At 35.7% G+C, this 18,749-nt stretch overlaps 1 protein-coding gene across 3 annotated transcripts in view; it reads left to right on the top strand.

Moving 5' to 3' along the window:
- LOC123546482 (solute carrier family 49 member A3-like) overlaps positions 1-12,147 on the top strand; it is a 32,724-nt gene extending 20,577 nt beyond the window's left edge. Inside the window, exons 10-11 of one of the 3 annotated variants that reach the window (XM_045332781.2) lie at positions 5,292-5,428; positions 7,540-12,147. In XM_045332781.2, coding sequence (XP_045188716.2) covers positions 5,292-5,428; positions 7,540-7,700 — 298 coding nt within the window. In that variant the 3' untranslated portion in view covers positions 7,701-12,147. Of the gene's footprint in view, positions 1-4,170; positions 4,246-4,941; positions 5,237-5,291; positions 5,429-7,539 lie in introns of those variants that run through there. The other 2 variants (XM_053550819.1, XM_053550820.1) reach the window with 2 other exon arrangements.
- The last annotated feature ends 6,602 nt before the right edge of the window (positions 12,148-18,749 follow it).

The raw sequence follows: 18,749 nt of genomic DNA, 5'->3' as shown, positions 1-18,749 counted from the left end.
TCCAGTTTTATGGCCCCTTAAAGGGCCAAAATTTGCTATTTTGGCTTGTGAACATGATAGAGACCACAGTTTACAATCAATTTTAATCAAACTTGCACACAACTTGTATTGGCATAATATCTCGGTTCCTGTTGAAAACTGGCCAGATCCCATTATGGGTTCCTGTGTTATGGCCCCTTAAAGGGCAAAAACTTGCTATTTTGGCTTTTGCAGCCATATAGAGACTTCATTTATGGTTTGATTTGATACAAACTTGCAAGATATCTTTAACAACAATAGATCTTGGATTCCATGATAAATTCGTTGGATCCAATCATAGTTTCTGGAGTTACAGCCCCTAATTGACCCCTGAAAGAGCCAAAATTTGTTAATTTTTACCTTGTGAACACGATAGAAGTGACATTTTATATTTGATTTTAAGCACACTTACACACAACTTAAGTCACAATAAGATCTTGGTTCCTTTCGAAAACCGGCTAGATTCCATCTTGGGTTCTAGAGTTACTGGCCTTAAAAGGGGCAAAATTTTCTATTTTGGCCCTTTCAGCCATATAGAGGTTTCATTTATGCTTTGATTTGATACAAACTTGCACAGAATGTTTATCTTGATGATCTCTAGGCCAACTTTAAAACTGGGTCATGTGGGGTCAAAAACTAGGTCATCCAGTCGAATCAAAGGAAAAGCTTGTTGATACTATTGAGGCCACATTTATGACCCTATCTTCATGGAACTTGGTCAGAATATTCATCTTGATGATTCCTAGGCCACGTTCGAAACTGGGTCATGTGGGGTCAAAAACTAGGTCACCACTCAAATCAAAGGAAAAGCTTGTTAACACTCTTGAGACCACATTTATGACCCTATCTTCATGAAACTTGGTCAGAATGTTTATCTTGATGATTCCTAGGCCAAGTTCGAAATTGGGTCATGTTTTTGAAGGTACAGCATAGATATTTGGACCAAATGTATAACTTTTGATACAGATTTCAATACTCGTCTTTAATATATTCTTTACCCTGACCTACTGAGCTACTTTCTTGTTTTTGAAGTTACAGCAAAGAGATTTGGACCACCTGTATAATATTTTAAGAGATTTCAGTACTTTTTATGCCCCCGAAGGGAGGCATATAGTTTTTGAACCGTCTGTCAGTCTGTCGGTCTGTCCGCAATTTTCGTGTCTGGTCCATATCTTTGTCATCGATGGATGGATTTTTAAATAACTTGGCATGAATGTGTACCACAGTAAGACGATGTGTCGCGCAAGACCCAGGTCCGTAGCTCAAAGGTCAAGGTCACACTTAGACGTTAAAGGATAGTGCATTGATGGGCGTGTCCGGTCCATATCTTTGTCATCGATGGATATATTTTCAAATAACTTGGCATGAATGTGTACCACAGTAAGACGACGTGTCGCGCGCGAGACCCAGGTCCGTAGCTCAAAGGTCAAGGTCACACTTAGACGTTAAAGGATAATGCATTGATGGGCGTGTCCGGTCCATATCTTTGTCATGGATGGATGGATTTTCAAATAACTTGGCATGAATGTGTACCACAGTAAGACGACGTGTTGCGTGCAAGACTTAGGTCCGTAGCTCAAAGGTCAAGGTCACACTTAGACGTTAAAGGATAGTGCATTGATGGGCGTGTCCGGTCCATATCTTGGTCATCAATGGATGGATTTTCAAATAACTTGGCATAAATGTGTACCACAGTAAGACAACGTGTCGCGCGCAAGACCCAGGTCCGTAGCTCAAAGGTCAAGGTCACACTTAGACGTTAAAGGATAGTGCATTGATGGGTGTGTCCGGCCCATATCTTTGTCATCGATGGATGGATTTTCAAATAACTTGGCATGAATGTGTACCACAGTAAGACGACGTGTCACACGCAAGACCCAGGTCCGTAGCTCAAAGGTCAAGGTCACACTTAGACGTTAAAGGTCATTTTTCATGATAGTGCATTGATGGGCATGTTCGGTCCATATCTTTGTCATTCATGCATGGATTTTAAAATAACTATGCATGAATGTGTGACACAGTAAGACGACGTGTTGCGCGCAAGACCCAGCTCCGTAAGTCAAAGGTCCTAAACTCTAACATCGGCCATAACTATTCATTCAAAGTGCCATCGGGGGCATGTGTCATCCTATGGAGACAGCTCTTGTTTTGAATAATCTTTACCATGACCTACTCACCTAGTTTTTTGTTTTTGAAGCTTTAGCAAAGAAATTTGTTCAAGCAAGCAACTAAACTCAGGTGAGCGATATAGGGCCATAATGGCCCTCTTGTTTGTTATTGTTGCATACAATTTCTTAAAAAATGTTGGTCATATGCCTTTCTATTTAAAAAAACAACAAAACATTGTATTACAAAATGTCTTTATGATATGGCTGATTGTTGCATGAAAAAATACCTTTCTTATTTAACTGAAGCGGTATGGAGAGACATGCTTTTACTAAAAGCATTCCCTGGTTTTAAAATGTTAAGCAATTCAGTTGTGATTATATATTTCCTGTTATTTATCTTTGATGTGCATAGGCTTTTATACAGTTACTAAACATGGCATGGGTTTCATTTTTTAAGAGAAGTGTAAAATCCATAGATTTTTAGCTCGTCTGATTTTCTAAAAAAACCTACAAGGTATTGTCGTCACTTGACCGTCAGTGTTGGCGTTGGTTAAATTTTTTGTCCACCTTTTCTAAAAAATTATAACAGCTACAGCTTTGAAACTTTGCACGCTTGTTTATCATCATTAGATGACTATCTAGACCAAGAAACATAACTCTAACCTGCATTTTGTCAGAATTATGAACCTTTTTATACTTAGAAAGTCTGTACTATAATTCTTTTCTTACATATTTTCCAGCACTTGCAGACGAGTGATGACACCTGTAGGCGGTGCTCTTGTTTTCCAGTTTTACTGTTTTTTATACTTCTTTGTCATAATTATTAATCCCCCGCCGTGGCGGAGGGATTATAGGAATGGTCTGCGTCCGTCCTTCCGTCCGTCCGTCCTTCCTTCCGTCCGTAACAAAATCGTGTCCGGTCCATATCTCTTAAACCCCTTGAAGGATTTTCATGAAACTTGGGTCAAATGATCACCTCATCAAGACGATGTGCAGAACCCATGAGTCAGCCTTGTCGGTTCAAGGTCAAGGTCACAACTCAAGGTCAAAGGTTTTAGCCTGCCATTTTGTGTCCGCTCTATATATCCTAAACCCCTGGAAGGAATTTTATAAAACTTGGGTCAAATGATCACCTCATCAAGACGATGTGCAGAACCCATGAGTCAGCCTTGTTGGTTCAAGGTCAAGGTCACAACTCAAGGTCAAAAGTTTGAGCCTGCCATTTTGTGTCCGCTCTATATCTCCTAAACCCCTTGAAGGAATTTTATAAAACTTGGGTCAAATGATCACCTCATCAAGACGTTGTGCAGAACCCATGAGTCAGTCATGCCAGCTCAAGGCCAAAGTCACAACTTAGGGTCAAAGGTTTGAGCCTTCCATTTTGTGTCTGCTCTATATTTCCTAAACCCCTTGAAGGATTTTCATCAAACTTGGGTCAAACGATCACCTCATCAAGGCGATGTGCAGAACTTATGAGTCAGCCATGTCGGCTCAAGGTCAAGGTCACAACTGAAGGTCAAAGGTTGAGCCTTCCATTTCGTGTCCGCTCTATATCTCCTAAACCCCTTGAAGGAATTTTATAAAACTTGGGTCAAATGATTACCTCATCAGAACGATGTGCAGAAATTATTAGTCAACCATGCCAGCTCAAGGTCAAGGTCACAACTAAGGGTCGAAGGTTTGAGCCTTCCATTTGGTGTCCACTCTGTATCTCCTTAACCCCTTGAAGGATTTTCATCAAACTTGGGTCAAATGATCACCTCAGACTTTGTGCAGAATTCATGAGTCAGCCATGTCAGTTCAAGGTCAAGGTCACAGCTAAAATCAAAGGTTTACCCTTTCACTATCCATAGCAGTGGCGGGGGATTTAGCTGTCTTTCAGACTGCCTTGTAAGCCTATGGCAACAGCTACTGGATGTGATTTTCCTGCTGTTGGTACAGTTTATTGCTCAAGACCTACCTCTTCCTTTTCAGACAGGTACAGGGTATAATTTACATGCAGTTGGTGCAGTTTATAGCTCAAGACTTACCTCTTCTTTTTCAGACAAGTACAGGGTATAATTTACATGCTGTAGATGCAGTTTATAGCTCAAGATTTACCTCTTCCTTTTCAGACAGGTACAGGGTATAATTTACATGCAGTTGGTACAGTTTATAGCTCAAGACTTACCTCTTCTTTTTCAGACAAGTACAGGGTATAATTTACATGCAGTTGGTGCAGTTTGTAGCTCAAGATTTACCTCTTCTTTTTCAGACAGGTACAGAGTATAATTTACATGCTGTTGGTACAGTTTATAGCTCAAGACTTACCTCTTCTTTTTCAGACAAGTACAGGGTATAATTCACATGCTGTTGGTACAGTTTATAGCTCAAGACTTACCTCTTCTTTTTCAGACAAGTACAGGGTATATTTTTACATGCTGTTGGTACAGTTTATAGCTCAAGACTTACTTCTTCTTTTTCAGACAAGTACAGGGTATAATTTACATGCTGTTGGTACAGTTTATAGCTCAAGACTTACCTCTTCTTTTTCAGACAGGTACAGAGTATAATCTACATGCTGTTGGTACAGTTTATAGCTCAAGACTTACCTCTTCTTTTTCAGACAGGTACAAAGTATAATTTACATGCTGTTGGTACAGTTTATAGCTCAAGACTTACCTCTTCTTTTTCAGACAGGTACAGAGTATAATTTACATCCTGTTGGTACAGTTTATAGCTCAAGACTTACCTCTTCTTTTTCAGACAGGTACAGAGTATAATTTACATGCTGTAGATGCAGTTTATAGCTCAAGACTTACCTCTTCTTTTTCAGACAGGTACAGGGTATAATTTACATGCTGTTGGTGCAGTTTATAGCTCAAGACTTACCTCTTCTTTTTCAGACAAGTACAGGGTATAATTTACATGCTGTTGGTGCAGTTTATAGCTCAAGACTTACCTCTTCTTTTTCAGACAAGTACAGGGTATAATTTACATGCTGTTGGTGCAGTTTATAGCTCAAGACTTACCTCTTCTTTTTCAGACAAGTACAGGGTATAATTTACATGCTGTAGATGCAGTTTATAGCTCAAGACTTACCTCTTCTTTTTCAGACAAGTGCAGGGTATAATTTACATGCTGTAGATGCAGTTTATAGCTCAAGATTTACCTCTTCTTTTTCAGACAAGTACAGGGTATAATTTACATTCTGTTGATGCAGTTTATCACTCAAGATTTATCTCAGGAAGAACTTGATAAAGGTACAGGATGTAGCCAGGAAAATCTTGATGCTAACGATTTTAAACCACAGGACTGGACAGGTAATTTTATATTAAATCTGTAGACTTGAGTTAAGGTTGTTTGATATGGTCATCCAATTGATTTATTTTCTGAAATTATCTTAACAGATTAATTTGTCAACTAGGTCAGTATGCCAGCAATCTCAGTATGAAACAATTCTGTGAAATAGAAAACTCATAAAATTCTGATTTAATCCACTCAAGGAATCTTGACCAAAGACTCTGCTGTCAAAGTTTGCCACATATCTATCTGTCTTATGTGGAGAAATTTTCAGTCATATATGGAGAAGTTGTCATTTATATGTAGAGAAGTTGTCATGTATATTTGGAGAAGTTGTCAGCTATGTGTTGCAAAGTTGTCAGCTACATTTAGAGAAGTTGTCAGTTGACTTGTATGTGGAGAAGTTAACAATTATATGTGGAGAGGTCAGTAATATTTGGAGAAAGTATCAGTTATATTTGGAGAAGATGTCAGTTTTATGTTGAGACGTTGTCAGTTATGTGTAGAGAAGTTGTCACTAGTATTTGAAGTAGTTGTCAATCATATGTTGAGTAGTCTGTTATATTTGGAGAAGTTTTCAAATAAACGTGGAGAGGTTGTCAGTTATATTTGGAGAAGTTTTCAAATAAACGTGGAGAGGTTGTCAGTTATATTTGGAGAAGTTTTCAAATAAACGTGGAGAGGTTGTCAGTTATATTTGGAGAAGTTTTCAAATAAACGTGGAGAGGTTGTCAGTTATATTTGGAGAAGTTTCAAATAAACGTGGAGAGGTTGTCAGTTATATTTGGAGAAGTTTTCAAATAAACGTGGAGAGGTTGTCAGTTATATTTGGAGAAGTTTTCAAATAAACGTGGAGAGGTTGTCAGTTATATTTGGAGAAGTTTTCAAATAAACGTGGAGAGGTTGTCAGTTATATTTGGAGAAGTTTTCAAATAAACGTGGAGAGGTTGTCAGTTATATTTGGAGAAGTTTTCAAATAAACGTGGAGAGGTTGTCAGTTATATTTGGAGAAGTTTTCAAATAAACGTGGAGAGGTTGTCAATTATATTCGGAGAAGTTTTCAAATATATTGTAGAACCATTACAGCTGTCTGATGGTAAGACCAGTTTAGAAGTGATTTTCCATAATTTCTAATTGGCACTGTGAATTACTGCCCTTAGGGCCCACTACCAAGTTTATATTTCTTGCACACTGGACTGACATTTCCTGTAATTTTACCCATACTGGCGAAACTGATCTGGAGCCCCTCATGCCAGATGACTTGTACTGTTAAATACAACTTAGGACTAAAAATGCGATAAAAATCAAATACCTTGATAGTTGCTGACCATTCCTTATAGCATATTTCTCAATTCAAAATAGATAATTTCATGGTAAAAACAACATTACACTACAACTGATAAAAACTAAACTGGAACTTTGTTGTTGTTGGTCACTGAAACATCATGATGTCACTTCTGTTTATACTTGTTAATCTCTTGCTCTATGTTTAAATATGCTTCTATAGAGTAAGGGTGCTACAAAGAAAGAATTCAATTTGCTATATATTTTCTGTAATTTCTAAAATATGGTATACAAGAAAAATAATGTAGCACTGGTTGTAGATGCAGGTGGGAATATCCGGTTCTCCGGTAACTGTTTTAGCAGTAACTCAGCAGAGCCTCATTACTGCTGAGACAGTTACCCTCGAACTGGATATTCCAATCTGCATCTACAACCAGTGACAGATTATTATGGTCTTTTGTCAAATCATCATAAATCCACCTGTATGCATGCAGAGTCTGCTTACGTTGTATCAGAGTCACACAAAAATTTAGCTGCATTAATATAAGTGCCTGTTAATATTTGGTCTACATTCTACATATCACGCTGAGTACTTTTATTAGTGATGATTAAAAACATTTAAACCCCTTTTCTTCCCAGTCAGTCCACATGATTGAGTTGTCATGATCAGATAATTAAATAGATGATGATATTAATGTACTACTTGATGTTGATTAGATTTAATTATATACAGTTATATTTAGTTTTGAAAATTTTGTTTTATCCATTATGAGAAGAAAGTCAAAAAGATAAATCCTGCAGATAGCATCCTCTTAATTTTTTAATTGTTTATCATTTTATATTTCAGTTCCACTGTTGTTCTGCAGTTCAGTCGCAGTATTCTCGTTGCTGATTCTTATGTGTTTTTTCAAAGCGGAGTACAGACGTATGAATGCTGAACAAAGAATAGCTGCAGAGAAAATCATGAATCAAACAATAGAATACCCACCACCAGAATTAACAACTTAACAGTAGTAAAAATCCAATTTAAGGTTGTTTTTCACTCAGGTTATGCCTATAACTTTCAAAGTTATTTATCTGTATATGCTGTCACATTGACCATATGCTAGCATTTTTGTTAAAAAAATGTGACCTTGCTGTTGTAATTCATTTTTGGTTAACAACTGCCTTGTTAACCAGTTTGATTAAGATCAAAACCCTGATCTTATAAATTATAACATAAACTTTCCACAAATTGGAAGTTGCAGTGTGAATGTGACAGATTGGTATGCAATAATAATGTTGCACAAATTTGAATGGATTATTTTTGACCAGTAAGGAAGAAGATATATATCAAGTCATATTCTCTGCTCTGTCATCTCCTGTTGTTATGTGACGTTTTAGTAATCTTTTTTATACAATATTTAACCCTTAGCCTGCTGCAGGCGAATTTAACAGCCTTTGCAAACAGCTTGGAACCAGATCAGACGCCGATTAAATCGGCGTCTGATCAGGTTCCAAGCTGTTTGCTACTCTGACAATATTTCTACCAATTTTGGAGCAAATTGAATGAACTTTACAATTTTAGCAGACGACATTTCCAGCAGACGACAATTTATCTAGCATGCTAAAGGTTAATGTAACACTACTAGTTGCTTCATTCTTGACTGACTGAAGTACATGTCTCAACATTCCTGTATTAGTGAGTCACATATACTTGGGAATAAGAATTGCCAAAAACTGCTCAATTTTATTTTGTCTGCAATTATTTTCAGTCTTCAAAATCAAACATGTTATTCATCTTTCTTAACCATTGTATAAAAAACTTTCTAGGGTAATATTTACATTTTAATGTGAACTGTAGTTTACATGACTGTACTGCTGAAATACTTCAACCACTACTGTGCAATACAAATGTAGTCGTTAATTTCCTTAAGATGTATGCTTGTACGTAGCAGATTTCTTAACAATATGTTTATTTTGATGAGGAGAAGACCTACCTTTAATGATATAAAAAATTAACCTAAATTAGCATCTGTTTCTACTAAATTTTACTGGACATATCTTGTATCATATTTTGATGCACTCTCACTTTATATGCCCCCTTTCTCATTAGACTTTCAATTTAGGGTTTGATGGTGTTTTTTTTTCACCATATCTCTGTTGTTACTAAATGTATTTGATTCAAACTTAGAAGAGTTGTTTCGCATCATCCCCCACATCTTATTGCACAAGGTCTATAACTCTGGCAGCAATATTTTTATGAAAATATAGGTTTTGATGCACTTTTGCTTTATCTCAATTATTACTTCCTGGATTCAATCCAAATTTGAAATAATTGTTCCACATTATTAGTCACATGATTTGACAGATAGTGCAGTACTGTTGAGGAAATATTCCATGAATTATGTCCCTTTTATACTTAGTTAATGTTTTGGGACAATTTCACTCTATCTCTGTTATTTAAGAAATAATTTATAGTAGAAGAATGTTTTAACACTATTTATGCACAATGGGTGGTTATACATTGTTGTAGTAGAGCGCACTGTTTCCTGTGAAAGATCCTGTTTATGTTTGCATTGATAAATGAATTAATGGTATAAAAAATTATGTAAAGTTGTAACAACTTGTTAATCAAAAGAAGTTCTGTGTGTTTCATAATTTTTTTATGCCTTTCTGTCATTATAATATTTATGAATGTTAATTGTTTAAATTTTTTGTTTATACAATATAAAATCATTTGTCATTTGATACATGCATAATCCTGTTTCCTTGCCAAAGCTATGCACTATTTTATTTAGCACTTTCTTTATTCTTTTTACTGTACATACTTACAGGGGCACACCTCAAGATTTATGTCTCACACCTCCAGACTTATGTCTGTATTTTAAACAGCTTACTTCCAGACTTGAGGCTGTCATTAAAGGACACTCCGCCAGATTGGTATCTATGCTTAAAAGGGTAAACCTGCATATTTATATCTTTACTTAAAGGGGAACACCTGCAGATTTATATCTATATTTAAAGGGGCAGGCCTCCGGATTTATGTCTGTACATTAAATGGCACACATGCAGACTAGAAGCACACCACAAGATTTATTTCTGTTCTTTAAGCAGCAAACCTCCAGATATATGTCTGTATTTGAATGGACACCCTCTAGACTTGTGTGTATACTTAAAGGGATGGGGGCACACCGCTAGACAAATAAATTTGACATTTTTTTAGCTTGACTATTCAAAGAATAGGGGAGCTATCCTACTCGCCCCGGCGTCGGCGTTAGCGTGAGCGTCTCACAAATGTTAAAGTTTGCGTACCACCCCAAATATTTTCAAAGTCCATTGAGATATTGCTTTCATATTTTGCATACTTGTTTACCATCATGACTCAAGTCTGTAAACAGGAGCAGACAACTCTATCAAGCATTTTGACTGAATTATGACCCCTTTTCGACTTAGAATAAATGTTAAAGTTTGCGTACCACCCCAAATATTTTCAAAGTCCATTGAGATATTGCTTTGATATTTTTCATACTTGTTTACCATCATGACCCCAGTCTGTAAAAAGGAGGAGGCCACTCTATCAAGCATTTTGACTGAATTATGGCCCCTTTTTGACTTAGAATAAATGTTAAAGTTTGCGTACCACCCCAAATATTTCAAAGTCAATTGAGATATTGCTTTCATATTTTGCATACTTGTTTACCATCATGACCCCAGTCTGTAAAAAGGAGGAGGCAACTCTATCAAGCATTTTGACTGAATTATGGCCCCTTTTCGACTTAGAATAAATGTTAAAGTTTGCGTACCACCCCAAATATTTTCAAAGTCCATTGAGATATTGCTTTCATATTTTACATACTTGTTTACCATCATGACCGCAGTCTGTAAAAAGGAGGAAGCAACTCTATCAAACATTTTGACTGAATTATGACCCCTTTTTGACTTAGAATATGCTTATTGTAATGTTAAAATTTTACTCATTGCTTATATTATACTATCAAGCACTGAGAATAGTCGAGCGTGCTGTCCACTGACAGCTCTTGTTTTCATTTCTTAGTAATTGTTTTTAAAAAGGAAAAAAGAATTGATTCATTGAGTTCTATTCAGTATTTACAAACACACTTCTATAAACTTTGAAATATGTAAAAAAGCTCTGCAGCATTTCTGATGCATTAAAAATGACTAACCTCATACCACCCTCTGAAATATGGGCTTAAATTATAATGATTAATGATATTTTTATCTTTTTTTTTTAAATTGCCATCTGAAAAAATAAGATACCTTGATATACAGCTGGTGTTCCTTAAATACATTGTATTTCCAAAATATTTCTACAGAGGTTGAATGCTTATAAGTGCATCTAATATTACATATATGACTATAATGAAACATTATTATCCAAAGAAGCAAAAATGTTCAAATCAGTGAATAGGAAGCTTGTTTTTCATTTTGATTCCATACCATGCATTAACATTGGTGTAAGCAGAAAAAAATTCGAAAATACAGTTTATGAATTTAAAGGTTTTCAGCAGTTAACATTGGTGATAGCAGGAACTATTGGTAGTTTCAGTTAAATTAAAGATTTGTCAGCAGTCAACATTGGTGTAAGCAAACAATAGGTATCGGAATATCCACTTAGTTTTAAGGTTGTCAGCAGTTAACATTGGTGTAAGCAGAAAACATTGGAATATCCAGTGTATTTTAAGGTTTTCAGCAGTTGACATTGGTGTAAGCAGAAACGATTGAAATATCTAATGTACGTAAAGGTTGTCAGTTAACTGGTTTAAACAAAAAACATCAGAATATCCCGTATATATTTAGGTCGTCAGCAGTTGACACTGGTGTAAGCAGAAACCATTGGAATATCTATTGAATGTTAAGGTTGTCAGTAGTAGACTTTGGTTTAAACAAAAAACATCAGAATATCCCGTAAACTTGAAGAAAAAATATCAAAATTAGTTCTCTGATATCATGTATGTAAACACTTACTGAATGGCTCCCTATTATCAATACAACAATAGTAAAATCTTTTTCTCCTCGGTCCTTTGGACTGAAGGACTGGAGGCAGATAGTATTGACTATTGAAAGGGAAGTCATTCAATAAGTGTATGAAATGATGTAACATGGTGTACTTTGACGTTTATTTATTTACATATGATTTAATAAATGTATTTCATATTTATACATATTGTATTAAGATACAAGTTGTATATTATATTATATCCAGATATTTTGTTGTTAGAAATAATGAATAAAAAAAAAATCATGTGAATGTATGTTTTTAAGCCAAACCAAAGTTTGCATACCATATAAATGAGTTTTGTATAATGTTATGTTTTAGTGTTTTCCATGATACATTATATATCATCTCATTTACTGATCAAGTGTTGTTCAGAATGTTAAAAGAATGTATTTGTGTGTTGATATTACATGCAGAGCTGATTTCTGTGATAAATATATCAGTAGAGATTATATATCCCATTGTTCTCTTGTTTGTTCTTAGATGTAACATGACTAACGAGTTTGATGTTTAAACTGTGTTGACGATCAAAAGTGTAACACCAAATTTTTAAAAGTTTGGTCAACCTATCCATGATAAAGTTTCCATTGATTTTTCTTTAAATACAGGGCAATGCCATTGATTTATACCTCCTTAATCACTCCAAGGGTTGTAAACATATTTTTCTTTTAATTTTCAAAATGTCTGGATTAGTTTGTGAATTTGTCATGACATCAAAAACAATTTGGAATAGTATTTTCAACTGTAAAATGCATCCATTTTGGGCACCAAAAGGTTTGATATTTTCGTTTTGATTTTACTTGTGGATGCATCATTATTAAACTTTTTATAACTTTTCTTAGCATAAAAGCAGCATTTCCATGTAAAACAATTTTAGGAAAGAATCTTAGCATTTCAATTGGGCCATAATTTTACAGGGTCGTATAATTATGCCCCTTTACTTTTTGTTTATTTTTAATATATTTTCTCTATACAGCTAGTCAAACCTGTGTTGAAGACCACCTCTGAACACTGTCTCTAAAGACCACATGTTTTGTTTCCCATTTTAACATTTACAGTGTATTTTAACCTGTGAATAAAGACCACCTCCCAATAAAGACCACATTTTGACTCTCCCAAGGGTGGATTTTATAGACAGGTTTGTATTTATGTTATTATAGAAGGGATTTGATTTAAACTTTTTAATTGTTCCACATCATCACACGCATCATATGACACAAGGGCCATAACCTCTCACCTATATTTCATGAATTATCACCACTTTTTAGCTTGACTAAAGAATAGTAGAGCTATTCGACTCGCCCATGCGTCGGTGTCGGCGTTGGCGACCCGATTTAGTTAAGTTTTTGTATGTAAGCGGTATCTCAGTAACCACTTGTGGGAATGGATTGAAACTTCACACACTTTTTTACTGTGATAAACTGACTTACATTGCACAGGTTCCATAACTCTGTTTTGCTTTTTTACAAAATTATGCCCCTTTTTCGACTTAGAAATTTTTGGTTAAGGTTTTGTATTATTATTATTATTATTATTATACCAGATTTATATCGGTATGTAAGCTGGTATCTCAGTACCCACTAATGGGAATGGATTGAAACTCCACACATTCGTTCACTGTCATCATCTGACTTGCACTAAGCAGGTCCCATAACTCTACTTTGCATTTTTAGCTCACCTGTCACATAGTGACAAGGTGAGCTTTTGTGATCACCCTTCGTCCATCGTCAGTCTGTCCGTCTCGTGCGTCCGTGCGTCAACAATTTCTTGTCTGCACGATAGTGGTTTCATTTATGATTTTATTTTAACCAAACTTGCACACAACTTGTATCACCATAAGATCTCGGTTCCTTTCTTGAACTGGCCAGATCCCATTATGGGTTCCAGAGTTATGGCCCCTGAAAGGGCCAGAATTAGCTATTTTGACCTTGTCTGCACAATAGCAGCTTTATTTATGATTTGATTTTTACCAAACTGGAACACAACTTGTATCACCATAAGATCTTGGTTCCTTTCTTGAACTGGTCAGATTCCATTATGGGTTCCAGAGTTATGGCCCCTGAAAGGGCCAGAATTAGCTATTTTGACCTTGTCTGCACAATATCAGCTTCATTTATGATTTTATTTTAACCAAACTTGCACACAACTTGTATCACCATAAGATCTTGGTTCCTTTCTTGAACTGGCCAGATTCTATTATGGGTTCCAGAGTGATAGCCCCTGAAAAGGCAAGAATTAGCTATTTTGACCTTGTCTGCACAATAGCAGCTTCATTTATGACTTGAATTTAATCAGACTTGCACAAAACTTGTATCACCATAAGATCTTGGTTCCTTTCTTGAACTGGCCAGATTCCATCATGGGTTCCAGAGTTATGGCCCCTTAAAGGTCCAAAGTTGGCTATTTTGGCTTTTGCAGCCATATAGAGATTTCATTTATGGTTTTATTTGATACAAACTTCCAATATATCTTCAACAACAATAAATCTTGGATTCCATAACAAATCAGATCCATTCGTAGGTTCCAGAGTTATTTTATCTTATATCTGATTACCTCCCCTGATTGTAATCAAAATGGATTTATATCAGTAAGTACTTATAGGACTTATTTGAAATTTCATTATTGTCATTAGTTGGACTGAGCCAATGAGGGTAGGTAACTATGGACTGATTTTATTTCAAATTACCTCCCTTTATTTCATATTAAAATGGGTATATCTCCGTAACTAATGAAGATACTGATCTGAAATTTCATTTATGTCAACAGATTTATTTGGCAGATCCTTCTTTTGTTCACTTACAATCATTTTTTCTTTAATTACTTCCCTTTTACGTTACTATAAATAGCTTATTTATAGTAACTTTTTTATCATTGGCCGTAGGGAAAATCCGAGACCACTTTTCTGTGGTACAACATGGATGGTACCTCCACTTTTTAGGTGTATTTTGACATATCTGTACCTTGTAAGAATTATTTTTTTTATTTTTGGTTTATTTTCTTCCCTTTGTTATTCCTGTCCTTTGGACTTAGATATTTTTTCTGAGGACCTACTTGTCCTCAAGTGCAATGATAACAGGTGAGCGATATAGGGCCATCATGGCCCTCTTGTTTCAAAATTATGACCCTTTTTTCACTTAGAAGTTTTTGGTTAAGGTTTTGTATGTAAGCTGGTATTTCAGTACTCACTAATGGGAATGGATTGAAACTTCACACACTTGTTCACTGTCATGATCTGACATGCACTATGCAGGTCCCATAACTCTACTTTCCATATTTTTCAAAATTATGCCCCTTTTTTGACGTAGCAGTTTTTGGTTAAGTTTTTGTATGTAAGCTGGTATCTCAATATGTATTAATGGGAAAGGATTGAAACTTCACACACTTGTTCAGTCATGATAATTATGACATGCAGTGCAAAGGTTCAATAATTCTACTTTGCAATTTTACAAAATTATGCCCCTTTTTCAACTTAGCAGTTTTGGCTTAAATTCTTATATGTAAGCTGGTATCTCAGTACCCACTAATTGAAATGGATTGAAACTTCACACACTTGTCCACTGTCATGAGCTGATAAGCACTGTGCAGGTTCCATAACCCTGTTTCCCATTTTTACAAAATTATGCCCCTTTTTCAACTTTCGTATTCATCCAATTAACAAGGCTGTTGAATAGTCCAGCGTTGGATAGTCTTGTTACTTAGAAGGTGAGTTATTGTGATCACACTGTGTCTTTTGTGCATGCGTGTGTGCATCTGTCTGTCTGTCTGTTCGTTGTCAGCAATTTATTTAAATGACATCTCTAAAACCACTAGATGGATTTTGATGAAACTTGGCCTGGTTGTTCCTTGGGTGGTCCTCTACCAAAGTTTGCAAACGGTTCTTCTTTGTTGCACATAGGGGCCACTAAAGCTAAAAATAGAAATATCTTTAAACAACATCTAAATTGTTGGTCCAATGATAAAATAATTTCACACAAATGGTTGAAGCTTCTACCAAGATCGGTCAAATTATTCTGATTCATCAAAAAACGTGGCTGCCAGAGTCCTGGTCACTTTTCTCAATATGAATATATTTATAGTCAAAACCTTGAAAATCTTCTTGTGTGAAACTGTTGGCCCAATCTTAAAATTATTTTACACAGATGATACTTTTGTGACCCTCTACCAAGAATATACAAATTATTATCCCCCGACGAAGTCGGAGGGATATAGTTTTGGCGTTGTCCATCCGTCTTTCCGTCCGTCCATCCTTCTGTCCGTCCATCCAGAGCCATTATCTAGGAAATGGTTGGGAATATTTAAATAAAACTTCATATACATGTTCACCACTATGAGGTTATGGGGCCTGTCAAGTTTCAGTCAGATTGCCTAAGTACCACCAGATTTATGGATGGCCCTTAGAAGCTTCTAGTGTTAACTATATAGGGTACTATAAATATGGCTATTTCTGCTTCATAACTATATATTTGACCTAGAACTATGAAACTTAAATTAAATTTAGATCACCATAATGTGGTTATGCACACACAGTTTCGTCTGGATTTCTTTAGTAACTTCAGAGTTATTGCCCTTTAATTGTTTAAAAATCCACATATTTTTACATAACAAACTTACCATTTGGTAGAATTTCATTAAACTTCTTTCATTCTTTTCCATGAATATTTATTATAAACATAAAGTTGTGTACCCACACCTGGTCACCCCCTTGCCTTTGCCACACCCCCCCCCCCTCCCCCCCCCCCCCCCCCTAAAAAAAAAGTTTTTTTCATCCTTATTTTAGATTTTTTTTCAAACCTTCCATGAATATTTATCAACATGCAAAGTTGTACTGTTCCCCCACCTCACTCCTCCACCCAGTCATGCCCACCACCCCTATCACGCATCCCTCCCCCACTCCCAACAGTTGTTTTATTAGTTTTTAATTTTCCATCAATATTTATAATCAACATGTGAAGTTTTGTACCCTCACCCCTCCCCCACCCCCCAACCACCCTCCAACAAAAAAAAAATATTTATTTTTTTTCCATTCCTTTTTTTAAAAAATGTTCAAGCCTTCAACATGTGAAGTTGTAACCACACCCACCCCACCACCAGCCATGTTCAAGATATCTTACTTGATTGTGCTCTCTTAAGGCATCTGTACTTTTATGTCAAATGTACATGTTAAACAGCAACACTTGGTGCCAAACTACTTGAAGACAACATTTCGTTCTAGTTACACTTCAAGTTCACATTTCAAATAACTCCATTTAATTCTAAAAGCTAACTTATTACAGTAAACATATTCCATTCAAAATAATTTCTTTAGTCAGGATCAACGTAACATACATTTATTATGTACACTTTAAACATTCATTTTCTGTTAAATTGATTTTGACTAATGAAATTATTTGTTTCTTAGTAACATCCTTAACTTTTTGCCGGATATATTTTTTTGCCATTCCTCACCACAAACCCTTTTGGCGGATAATACCAATTCACCGAATTTACTTGTTTCAATTCATTTAAACACATGGCCACCACAGGGCATGGTCACTTTCTCTATATGTATACATGTATAGCAGAAACTTAAAAAATTTTGTGTGAAACTGCTGGGCCGATTTTAAAATAATTTCACACAAATTGTCTACCAAGATTGTTGAAATTATTTTGATTTGTTATAAAACATAGCTACCAGGAGGAGTTGTCACGTTTTCATTATATGTATATATTGGAAACTTTAAAAATGTTCTTGTCGGAAACAGCAGGCCCAATTTTAAAACAATTTCAATATGATTTCACAGACATTTTCCTTGCGTAACCATCTACCAAAACTGTTCATGCAAGGAATGTAACTTGGGTGTGCGATCTAGGGCCATCATGGCCCTCCTGTTTATGTTTTTTCACCATATTTCTGTTGTTACCAAATGAATTTGATATCATCACCCACATCATATGACATGAGGTCCATAACTCTCACATCAATATTTTATAAATTTTGCCCCTTTTTTACTTAAATTTCAGATTAAATTTATGAGTAAGACCTTTAACCTTTAGTTTGCTGCTGGCAAGTGATTCTGCCTTTGCGACCAGTGCAGACCAAGATCAGCCTGCACATCCAAGCAGTCTTATCATGGTCTGCACTGTTTGCTGTTCAGTCAGTATATTTTCAGTGAACACCCCTTCAAATAATAAATGGTATTTTCCACATTGAATGATGGACCAGTCCATTTTAGAAATTTAGTAGGCTAAAGGTTAAACAATTTCTTCTCATGAAATGCTTGATGGTTCTTCATAAAACTTGGTCTGTAGCATCATCATAAAGTCTTTGCCAAAATTTTCAAATGGGGATAATTGGCCCCTTTAAGGGACCACTAGAGCAAAAAATAAAAATATCTTTGAATGGATTTTTCTTATGAACCACTTGATTGAACTTCATTAAACTTGATCTGTAACATCATTATTAGGTCCTCTCATAAATTTTTTCAAATGGTGGCACTTTTCCACTTTTAGGGGCTGTTAGTGCTAAATATGGAAATAGCTTTAAACAACTTCTCATCATGTATCTACATCAAGCTTGATCTGTAGGATAATTGCAAGGTCCTCTCCAAATCTGACCAAAAGAGGGTCACTTTGCCCTTTGTAGAGGCTGCTAGAGCTAAAAATAGAAATACCTTTAAATTACTTCTACTCAGTTGAACTGCTAGACTACCGGAAATCGCTGTTAAAATTTCATATTCAATACTGTATGTATAGAACCCGAGTGAGAGCTAATTATACATAAAATATTTACAAAAATGAACGGAATAAAGGCACCTTTATGACAATCATAACTTTTACCAGCAGTTACCTTATACACTGGACCTATAGACTCCGGGCCTTACTGTTATCTATTTACTCAAGCGGTAAAACGAACTGAACAGTTCATGAGCGAAATCCATGTCTTAAAGCCCCGTGGCTGCTCAAATTCTTTTGCGTGTATGCAACCCATAACTACAATAGGTAACAGTTAACGGCCACGTGCCACACTTTAGCACACAAAACCACAGGTATTTCATATAGAATTTTATATAAAATAGACT

Source organism: Mercenaria mercenaria, chromosome 9, assembly GCF_021730395.1.
Source record: "Mercenaria mercenaria strain notata chromosome 9, MADL_Memer_1, whole genome shotgun sequence".
NCBI lineage: Eukaryota > Metazoa > Mollusca > Bivalvia > Venerida > Veneridae > Mercenaria > Mercenaria mercenaria.
The sequence above is the reverse complement of the archived record's forward strand: the minus strand, read 5'-3'. Positions and strand labels throughout refer to the sequence as shown.